This window comes from Arvicanthis niloticus, chromosome 22 (assembly GCF_011762505.2).
Source record: "Arvicanthis niloticus isolate mArvNil1 chromosome 22, mArvNil1.pat.X, whole genome shotgun sequence".
NCBI lineage: Eukaryota > Metazoa > Chordata > Mammalia > Rodentia > Muridae > Arvicanthis > Arvicanthis niloticus.
In genome coordinates, this window is record NC_133429.1 from 23,689,655 (window position 1) to 23,701,709 (window position 12,055).

Sequence of the window (12,055 nt, forward strand, 5' to 3'; positions counted from 1 at the left end):
TCTTTGAAAGAAAGATTTCTTACCATTAGGACAGTCTTTGAGGAGTCACCAGGGTATCTGAGACTGAATATTCCCAAAGCCCCCAGAAAGCAAAAGAAAGCAAAAGTGGCAAGATTTCGAACATCTAGAAATGATTCTATCAGTGGTATTGTCCCCATGGTCCAATCACAGCAGAGCTCTGAAGGATTCAATAGAAGCCAAGCATTCACAGGAAGGAGGTAGTTAAACGTAAGCTGTCGTGTAGGGGTTGGGCTTACAGCAGCTGGATTATCAAACCTGCATCAACAACAAAAAAGATATTTAAACAAAACTTGTTTTCTCTTTGTTTCAGCTGAGGACTGAAACCACACACTGAATAAGAAGCCAGCACTCTATTACTGAGCTACATCTTAGCCATTCTTGATTTTGAGACAAGGTTATTGCTTATATAATTCATGCTAACTTACAACACATGATCCTCCTGTCTTAGTTTTTCAAGTACGGCAGTTATGTATGCCTGTACCATGTAAATAGCAAGCAACAGCTCTAATTTTAAATGCTGTTGGCTTTATTTGTTTTAATTAATGGGAAGGGGGAGTGACAATGAATGAGGGCATACACATGACGATCACACACATGGGGAGGGCAGAGGACCACTTGTGGGACTCAGTTCTCTCTCCATCATGTGGGTTCCCCATAACCAACCTCTGGTTCTAAGTTTTGGTAGCAAGTGCCTCTACCCACTGAGCAAGCAGTACCAGATCCCACCTTTTAAATACAAATTTTATGTGTTAAATTATGTAAGTAAGACATAAAATTAGTTTATGTGCAACACAAGAATAAATCCGTTGGGGCTCAGCAGTTGGAAGCATTTGCTGCTCTGTTAGAGACCTAAGTTCGGTTCTCAGCAACACACGGAGCAGCTTACCACTGCCTGTAATTCCAACTCCAAGGTATCTAACATGTTCTTCTGGTCTCTGTTCTTACCTGTACACATGTGGCACACATATACACAAAATAAAAATAAATAATAAAAATATATTATTATAGGTACCTCAGAATCGTGCTAATTGAAAATCTAAATCGAACTGCCTAACATAAATGTCTTTGTGAGAGCAATGGTATCCATGGAGAAATGCTTGAAGAGAAATTAGGTCAGCTGTTTTCAGTAATTAGAATGATCCAAACTGACCTGTAGAAGTACTTCCATTAAATCATGACCTTCAAATTAAAAGTCATGAAGAAATTGTATGAGATTCAGATTCATTTGTTTTATGGAAACTTCCAGAATATCTAGCCATGTTGCTCTATACAAGTGAAGGTTTAGAGCTAAATACTAATAAAAATTATGGTTCCCAGGGAAAATTTGTCTTTGTCCTTTCATCACAGACAAAGCTGTAGCATTTAGAGCTTTTGTCTTGCTTTGAAATGAAACTGAAAATAAAATTTCCAATACAAAGTAATTAGCAGTGAGCCCACTCAGCAGTTTGGGTTCTCATTTTTCTCCCAGTAAATACTAACATGTTCATATCTAGTTTTCTCCAAACCATGATATATTGAATACAAATTTAATTATTAGTCTACCTTTTGCAAATTGAGTAAAATATTAAATTAAGTTTATTACAAAGGACTATATTTATATATTTGGTATTTTATCCAAATACTACATTTAAATGACTAAATTTACATATAGTCCTTAGGAACCCAGTTAGTTGTTTTACAATGAGGAAACGAATTAAGCATCAACTGCATCTTGTTTGAGTTGACTTACTTAACTGAAAAGTATCAAACAACTGAGGAAAAGTCATACTGCTTGAACAAGCCCTATCATTTGGAACTTTCATAGTTGACTATATATGGAAAGTAACATGGCTTCAGAGTCAGAGCTTGAACTGTAAAAAAAGTGAATGCAACTTGAAGCTCTTTCTATTTCGAAGAAACACTGTTCACTGTTTTAAATTAATAGCTTAATTAGGATACCTGATTTAAAGAGCCAATGTTTAAACAAACCAAATCATATTAAAATCAATTTCTCGGTGCAGTACAATAAAATATAATTTATATACTCACATTTTAAAATTGTTATTTAAAAATATTATATGCAATACATACCAAATACATATTCTTATAACGCATGTACACAGAATTTCTCAGAATGATTAATAAGCAGAGCAAAATCATTGGAACTAAGAGTAAGGGAAATATAACTTAATCTAATTGAGCACAGATAGAATCATATAAAAGATAAGCTGAAATTATTTCTTAAATTAAAAAAATGCTGAGAATAACTAATTACAGGAATATACTATAAATGTTTTGGCTTAGATAATAATCTGAATTTTTTTCTCTAATCCATGCTTATAATGCAGTATGAATCTGAATGATTTTTTTCCAGCTAGTACTTGTAACATACTATCATGGACAACCAAGTCACTATGTTGGTATCCCTCCCCCCACCCTTCAATTATTTCATGTAACACTAGTTACTTAAAATTTATAGGAGACCATTTTAAATTTCATTGAATAATTTAACAGTGATAACGTGGGGAAAAAGTTAATGTTACAGCAGGCAACCATGGAATGCGGATTTTAAATTCTTAAGATAGTCACACTAGAGTGGCACTATATCCAATGACTCAGTGCCCTTTACACGGAGAAGACAAACAGACACGCAGGCAAGGCTATATAAGGATGGGGCAAACCTGTATGAGAAAGCTACAAGTTGAGAAATGCCAAAGAATGCTAGCACTACAGAAGCTAGGAGCAGGGCTGCTGTTTCAGGCCATCTAGCTTGCAGTTATTTGCTACAGCTCTTACAGAGAAACTAATAGTCAGGAAAGAATGTCTTGAAGAAAAAAAATCAAGAGATAAAATCTACTAATAAAAAAATCTCTGGGGTTGCTATGAACCCATAGGGGCCATTCCTATTCAAACCAGAAGTCTCTGTGGTAACTGCCATCTATTGCAAGGAGAAATTTCTCTGATTAAGGCTGAGAGATGGCCTGATCCCATTCTTTTCTCCATTCTAAACATTTATCATTTTTATATGAATTTTAGAATCAACTTGTCAGTGTCTCAAAAACAGCTCTTAGGATTCTGACTGGTACAGTATTCAACCTATGGTTAATTTACATCCAAGTATCATTCGAACACGTCAAGCTCCTTATTATATACTATTTATGACGTCTTCATTTCCCTCATTGATTCCTCAGTTGTCAGCATAGAAATACTACATATACTTAATTAATTGATTCCAAGTATTCTGTGTTTCCTATGTTTCATATATAGAACTGACTTCTTTTTCCTTTTTTCCCCTTCATTAATTTATTTATTCACTTTACAGGCTGATTGGAGCCCTTCTCTCCCTCCTCCCAGTCTATCCTTCCATCCCTTTCCTTCCATCTCCCCCTTTCCTTCCAGTTCCTGTTGCCTCATACTTGTGGATCAGATGTAACCTCCCATAGACTCCTCCAGTATCACACCTAGCTGCCTGCGACCATACTCCCCACAGTGATGGGCATGGACCTAACTTCTCAATTTGTAAGCTTCCATTATGTGCTTTCCCTTATAAGTTTCTGTGGTGGTTTGAGTAAGAACAGCCTCCATAGGCTCGTATAATCAAATGCTTAGTCATCGGAGATTGGAACTGTTTGAGAAAGGTTAGGATGTGTGTGTCTTATTGGAGAAAGTGTGTCATTGGGAATGGGCTTTGAAATTTCAAAAATCCATGCCAGGCCCAGTATTTTACTCTCTGCCTGCTGCCTGCAGATCAGGATGTAAAGCTTCAAGCTAGTGCCCCAGCACTATGACTGTGTGCTTCCTGCCACAATGTTTATGGACTAACTCTATAAAATGGTAAGCAAACTACCTATTAAATGATTTCTAAAAAAAAAAAAAAAAAAAGCTTGGAAAGGTCTCATGAAACAAAATAACTTTTAGGCTAAGGCTTAGTGTCATTCCACAAATAAAATTTAAAAGCAAAAATTAACAGATAACACAACTTTAACTAACAGAAACACACCTAGAACAAACCTCAGAAGTATGTTTGGTAATACTACAGAATACATCCAGAATTACCAGGTGTATGAAGAATGCATGTAACTCATAAGGAAAAAAAAATTACAAAAGACAAACTAACTATTCTTCATAAAAGAATCATGATAGCGCGTATAATTGGAGACCAGAGAACACAACAGAACATGTAGAAATATGGGAGACATAAGGAAAGCATGTCTGAGTGCACACCTGTGCAGAAGAGCATATCTAAGAGTAAGATGAAACAAATATACCATTTCTTAAAATTCTGAGGCAGCCTATGAAAGCAATGCATGCTGGGTGATAGTAAAATCAACTTTAAGGAACAACTGAGATAATGTAACCAGTAGTAATGTAAAGGTATTTTTAGAAAAAAAAGTTGAAAAAATTTGTTGCTGATAGACCAGGGCATGTCAAAATCCTTCAAGAAGTAGTAATGGCACAATCTGAAAATGTTGGTAACAATGAAGTAAGAAACACTGAAACTAATACCATAATTTAATATAAAAATTTTATCTCGTATTTGTCCAAAGATAAATGGTCCAAGCCAAAATGTACATCCCAGGAAGTCACGTGAACCTGCAGAGGGCGGCTCTTTACAAGTCACACTTACACCATAGATAAGACAAAGAGAAAAATCACACACTGGAGATTTATGTCACATATATCAATAATTATATTAAAAGTAAATGGATAAAACACCCAATTTAGAAGATCTGAAAAGACAAGAAGAACACCAAATTATATATACTCTGTATATATACATACAGAGTCTCCATAGTCAGGCAGAGAGAGGAAAAAGTAAAATGCTAGAGAACAGAGATATTATGTCACACTAAAGAGAAAGCTGGGCAGACTACATTAAGAGAAAACAGTTAACGTCTGAAAAGACAATTACTAGGAATTAAAAACAAAGCCCATTTCATAGTGATAAAGGGATAAACTCATCAATATGACAACAATCTTAAATATTTAATAACAGAGTTTTAAAAATACATGAACTTAAATTACTCATGCAAGGAGAAATATACAAATCTGCCAGACTAGTGAAAGGATTAAACTTTTTTCTCTCTCCATAGTATATGATAAAACACTTACAAGTTACTCAGAATATGAAGGCCACACTCGTATAATCTTTGCAGTGGAGGCTTCACACGTAACTAACCATATATGCCAGAGTAGTCCATCTATTTATAAATGCAGCTTTTAAAGTATATTGATATCTCAGTAAAGCTGTTGAAAAATTAAGTACGAACTAAAGACTTTCTGGGACACTTATGATGACTGACAATCAAGGTCATACCTTGTAAACACTGGAAGTTGTGACTGAATAACCTGGACTCTGACCACGACAAGTAGCAAAGTACTGAACATCAGGACGATGAGCTTGATTAACGTCTGCAGCATAGAAAATGGAATGCTCCCCTTCCCGCGGAGAAACTGTCCAGCAACGGTACATAACAATGGCAACGTGTACTAAAAAAGAAGACGGTCTGAGTAACAAACACCAATGCACATTTTCAGAAATGCAGCAATTCTAAACATGTGTTAAAACAAAAATTAACTTAAAAACAATTAAAACAATTTGTAGACTTGATAAAGAATAATACCACTTTTGATAACTTTGGCAAATATTGAGCTCAACTATAATGGTATCACTGGAATATCCACAAGTTGTCTAAAAATTTTAGTTTTTAAAACATAAAGGTATCGTAACATTTTAATTTTGTTTTTTGTGGGTAAGAGGACAAAATACACTTGTTTCTTATAAATTGTGTTTTCATTATAGTAAGCAAAGTGTTTATATCTATGACTTATGTAGAAAATAAGGGTATTAAAATCTGACTTAGCTAGACAAAAGAGAAAGTTGAAATTTTCATTTTTTCTTACCCCTTGTGCCACAAATACTTCATATACACAACAAATGCCAACAACTGTTATTCCTTGTTCTTTACACAATGTTGCAACAGCCACTAAGAGCACTGTCAGTACAATCGGGGGCCACACTACAATTTAAGAATAGAAAATAAGAGGTCTATGCAAATTGTTATCATGTAAAAAGTGTATTTTAAATTCTTCTTAAAGCTATCAATAGTTTTTATTTCCTATTGACCAACACTTTATATTTTATGATATATTTAAATTGTATACCTTTAATGTTATATTGTCAAAACATGATACGATGCATAATTTAAACTACAGAGTTTTGTGAAGATGAAAATTATCTATGCATAATTTAAACTACAGAGTTTTGTGAAGATGAAAATTATCTATGCTCATTCTAACTTTTGTAATAAAGGTTAAATATAGATAAATTAACAGGGCTTATTAGTGACTAATCAACCAGAAACAAAGACAAATATTTGAAATTAGGTATAGAAAGAATTTAGAAGAGAACATTTCCAGGGTTGATAGCAGGAACATAAAGAAAATGGTATACAAGTTCCTTAAAATTAGTAGCACGATTAATAACATTTTAACTAAGTGATCCTACTCCTGCCTAGCAGGAAATGAAAATCAGTATGTCTAGGAGATGGTACATACTCTTGTTACTATATTATTATTCACAAGAGTAAGCGAATTGTAGTATCATCTGATTAGGGTATCAAGAAAATGTTTACATACACAAACACTATTTAATAATACACAAATTAAACCTTAGAATTTGCAAGAACATAGATCAAACTGGAGGCCAATATTACATCTTAGTTATATGAGGAATCTAAAAAAGTTGATCTCATGAAGTTGTGAATATAGTGGTGGTTATGAGAATCTGGAATGACCGAGGGAAGAGATGGGGGAAGGTTGACTAAGTGCTAAGTTATGACTAGACAGCAGTAAGCAGTTCTGAGGTGATATTGTTCAGTAGGGTAGTAGGGTAATTATTAATAATAATGTGTAGTATGTTTCAAAAAAAATAAGGAACTTTGAAAAATTTTCCACAAAGAAGTTACATTTAAGAAGACAGATATTTTTAATTTTATTACATTATGTATGCATGCATTTCTGTATCATATCAGACTCTATAATATGTATTTCTTTTATGTGTTAAATGTCTTTTTCTTGAGACACGGAGCCAGGCGGCCTCCAACTCACTCTACCACCTTTACTGAGGAGAACCTTAAACGTCTCATTCTGCCCCTCCCCTCCCAAGAGCTGGGACTGCAGGTGTATGCCACCACATTTAGTTCTGGGCAGCACAGGGACTGAACCCAGCGACTAGCAAATGCTGAGCAAGCACTCTACCAACTAAGCTTCATCTCCAGTTCCCAGTAAGCTCAGGTAGAGATGCATTTATCTTCACAATACCTCAATATTCTACATTGAGATGCTACCACCAAACAAAAGTGAGGATAAACCTGGGAGTTTAATACTGACCACATATAGGTTAAGACTACATAGAAAGTCTTTTTTTTCTGACCACTATGCCCACACTGTTAAGGGAAAAATGGTGCAGCAATATATAAAATCTATTTTAGAGAAAGCTACATGGTAGAGGCTCGATAAATATTTAACTGTGATGACACATAATAAAAGAGAAATTCTAGCAGGCTTCAAACTTTGCCTAAATGGAATCATGGGTCACTAGCTATTATTTCTCAAGGACAACCGAGGGCTGGGCAGTGGCTGAACAGGGAACGCACTTGCTGTGCAAGTGAGAGGGCCTCAGTTCAAACCCGCATTTGAATTTGATTATAGAGAACACATCCTGCTGGGTAACGACAAAAATATAAATTACATATAATTTTTAAGAATATTGGCCATGTTACAAGTCAATTACATTCTGGCGGAACAATAAAAGCAAACTCTAAATGTTATCTTAATAGAGAAGCACTTAAAAGAAAGAGTTATTTGATCAAGTTTCATAACTATAATAAGAGACATCGGGTAGACACGTACCTATGGAATTATCTGGTCCTTTTGATTTAGTATATGACAGAAATGCAGCTAGGAAAAAGACAGATGATAAGAGTTCAGCTCTTCCTACAACACCTGTGACCTGGAAAAAATGACAGGACATTCATTTTAACGCAGTGTCCTGAAAATCTGTTAAGTATAATAATAACAGGAGAACACCCTCATAGAAGCAGGGGAGGGGGAATAGAATGGGGGTTCCCGGGGAGAAAATGGGAAAAGGAATAACATTTGAAATGTAAATAAAAAAAAAAAAATCCAATTTAAAAGGAACATTTAACCACTGCAATCTTGGACCAAAAACATAAGCTTCCTCTGTGTTAATAAAATAAAATCAATAATTTTTACTTTAAAATTTTTAATAAAAATGAAAATGCAAATAAGTTGTTTCCAAAGCAGAAACAAGTTGGAAGACAGTTGAGGAAGCCATAACTGATAAACTCCACTAAAAACACATGTCCTTTCCTTAGAAACAGCTCACTATAATTATCTGATCTTCCTGCTTTAGGAATAAATGGTGTATGGCTGTGGTATTAAAAAACAAAAAAACATAAAACCTACATTTTTAAAGGGTAAAATTTCTGGGCTTTTTTTTTTTTTTTTTTTTTTTTTAAGGAAATGAGCGCCCTCTTGTGGTAAACATAGGTATCATTCATAAATGGAAAACCTATCAGTGATTCTTGTAAACAAATCATTTTAACTTTGCAAAAATTAGGTTCTGTGTATTCTTTATCATCTTTCATATAATCATAACACCTTATGTAATTAAAATTAAAATAAAATTTAAAGAATTTAAGTTCTTTAAAAATTTTAGTAGCCCTGCATTATTTTCTTAAAATTAGTGTTCTTTTAAATATGAAGCTACTATAAATTTGATAATCTACAAACCAAAGAAGAAATTTTAAAAGCTCTTTTAATTAAAAGAACACAGAATTCCAAAAGTTTGTCTTTTAAAGCAATAGAATACAATGTACAAATTAAAGCAATTTATCTCTTTTATATATGAATGGCGAAACTCGGCTAGACACCACATAGTTCCAGCATGGCAAGAGAGATATAATCATTCTGCAAATTCAAACATTTTTTGTTTAGGAAAAAAAGCTTATAAGAAAGCTATGAAACCCCTGACTCTTAAACAAGCAAAGAAAGAATAAAATAGTATTCTTAGTTCTTTCTCAGAGAGGCAATTTTAGAACATCACTGTATCCAAGAAAAATTAGTTTGTATATATCATCATAGAAAAACTATGTTCATTTGTATTTTCATTAATAACATAAAAGAATATATTTATATCTATCCATATAGATATAAATATGTATACATATATACGCACGCAATCTATATATAGGTAAGATTTTTCTCTGTGTATGCTTGTCAGAATATATGTGCAAGGGTGCACGTGTGTGTGTGTGTGTGTGCATGTGTGTGTGTGTGTGTGTGTGTGTTTGGACTGCGCTCCTCTTAACTTTCCTTTTTTTAAAAGATTTATTTTATTTATAATTTTTATTTTATTATTTTTATGTATGTGAGTACACTGTTGCTGTCTTCAGACACACCAGAAGAGGGCATCAGATCTCATTACAGATGGTTGTGAGCCACCATGTGGTTGCTGGGAATTGAACTCAGGACCTCAGAAAATGTGGACGGTGCTCTTAACCACTGAGCCATCTCTCCAGCCCTTAACTTCCTTTTTAAGGATTTATTTTTATTTTATATATGTAAGTGCTCACATGTATTACTGTGTATGCCTAGTGCTTGAAGTGGCCAAAGGAGATCTGGAATTATTGAATGTTTAAGCTACTATGTGGCTAAGAACTAAACCTGGGTCTTCTGCAAAAGCAACAACTGCTCTTAAACACTGGCCATCTTTCCAGTCCCTTTATATTGTTTTTTGAAGAAAAGTTCTCTCAATAAACCCAAACTCAGGCATCATCTAGATCAAGCCAGGGATCCTCTCGACTCTACCTCACACTGTGGGATTACACGTGTCTTCTATCACACTTGGCTTTTCACATGGATGTTAGGGATACAAACTCCAGTGTGCATGCTGGTGAGGTGATCACTTTACCTATACATTCATTCTTGAACAACACTCTATTTCAAAAACCACTTTAACTGCAAAATTTTTATATAATAGGTAAGCTGGACTTTGTGCATGGGCGAGTAAGACTGTACTAAATTAGGAATACTTAATGCTCAAGATGTAAAAAGTGATGGCGCAGTTTTACTTACTGCTTCTGTGTGGATTGGGTGCACTGCAAAGAGCAGAGCAGCAATCACACTGCTCCTCTTATCCAGAAAAAGTCTGCAGACCTTAAGAAAGATCACACTGACGACAGCATGGAACACTGTGTTCAAGAGGTGGTAAGACATGGGTTTTAGCTCACTGAGGAGATAATTTAAGCGAAATGTCAACACTGTTAAGGGCCTGTATGACTTGTGGCTTCTCTCCTGAAAGGAAAAACAAACAACCATTGATTACTAAAATATTCAATCTTCTGGCTAGGCATTAGTTTATTAAGATAATGATCAAAGAGTTACACAAACAACAAATTGTGCTCATCACTAGAAGGAGTGAGGTAGGAAAACCTAGACAGGGGTGGGGTGGGGATATTCACGACATTTGTCACTTATAAATATTGGCTGAGATTCAGACTGTGGAGGAGCACACAGTCAGTTTCAAAGCATTTTACTCCAAAGTGACCTGACAGGCACTGCAGATAAATACCTCAAGGTATCATCCATCTTTATAGCCAGAGAAATAATTTACCATCTAAAAGTTGTAGTTTATTTCACATAGCTAATGAATGACAGATCTAACATCAGGATCCAGTCTATATGATTCCCAGTGAAAAGGGTTTAATCCTAAATAAGTTAAAGCTGACCTTCAAAATTATTTTAAGTGAACATTTTCTTACTGCAGAGAAACAGGCAGTATGTACTCAACTGTAAAATCTAATCTACTTACATTAAATTTACCATGTTTTATTGGTTACATTAAAACAATTCTGTTGCCTGACTCAAAGCAAAGCAAACGGCAAGAAACTTTTGTTAACACTTGTTGCCCTTCCTACACACACATACGTTATCCTCATACATAGATATTATCTTTAAAAAGTTAAGTCAAGGCACATGCCCACTGAAACGAATACTGCTTTTAAGATAAGGGAGTTACAGGACACAGTGACATTCACAGCTGCATTGGTTTTGAGTGGGAAAGTAGTTATTTTTTTCAAATACCTGAAAAAAATCTGGAAATTGATTTTTTTTAAAAGTCCTCAATATTTGTATTCCCTATAGTGAATCTTCAACAGTCTTCTCGAGGTTGATATTGGATATCAGGGATATAGTAGAATTTAGTAGCTCACTGGTTAATTATTTATTAAATATCTATCTAAATATACTGACTTAAGTGATGAATATTAAACTATATTTGTTTTTTAAAGGTAAGTAAATTATACCTGTAATTTGCTTGAGTTCTATTAAAAATTGTTTTATATAAACAAGTAATTATTTACCTCAGACATAGGAGTTCCCCAGAAGTCATTCTGAAATAAAGTTTTTAAAGGTGTAGATGGATGCAGATCTTTATTATCCAGTATTGCTGAAACATCATCAAAAACAAACCCACAGAACAGACTGTTCCAGTAGCAGGCAGCAACCACACTGACAATTAAAGTCACTTCTTTGAAGTTAATATCAGCCATCTTTCCTTCAAGCATCGATCAGCCTAACTAGAAAAACATTCAAGATAAAAATAAAATAACCAAGATTTTCCTCCAAATAATTACGTTAGCATTAAATAATATTTAGAATAAAGACTGTACAGTAACACTCCCAGAGAAAGGATCAGCTTCAGTGCCACTTACTTTTACAGAACGATTCACTGACTCGTTCCATATTTCTAAGGCAAATTATTTCTTTTATACCACTTAATCTTTGTACCTCTGTCTCTAGCTAATTAGACAGTGTAAGACCCACCGGCTGTCACTGGTTAGGCTCGTTGGGAAGCAGACACATAGTACATCTTGTGGGAGAACCTCTACCCTGAGTATGAGATTTCCAAGACTAATGGAACTTTCATTTCAATAGTTTATATATTTAAAAGTCTACTTCAGCCATAGCT

General features: G+C 34.4%; 1 protein-coding gene across 4 annotated transcripts in view; it reads right to left on the minus strand.

Moving 5' to 3' along the window:
• The window catches only part of Tmtc3 (transmembrane O-mannosyltransferase targeting cadherins 3), a 40,686-nt gene that overhangs the window by 21,170 nt on the left and 7,461 nt on the right, over window positions 1-12,055 (minus strand). For 3 of the 4 annotated variants that reach the window (XM_076920088.1, XM_076920087.1, XM_076920086.1), the window contains 6 exons: window positions 11,448-11,663; window positions 10,162-10,380; window positions 7,915-8,014; window positions 5,905-6,020; window positions 5,318-5,490; window positions 24-276 (listed from right to left, as the gene is read on the minus strand). In XM_076920088.1, coding sequence (XP_076776203.1) covers window positions 24-276; window positions 5,318-5,490; window positions 5,905-6,020; window positions 7,915-8,014; window positions 10,162-10,380; window positions 11,448-11,651 — 1,065 coding nt within the window. In that variant the 5' untranslated portion in view covers window positions 11,652-11,663. The remainder of the gene's footprint in view (window positions 1-23; window positions 277-5,317; window positions 5,491-5,904; window positions 6,021-7,914; window positions 8,015-10,161; window positions 10,381-11,447; window positions 11,664-12,055) is intronic. The other variant, XM_076920085.1, reaches the window with a different exon arrangement.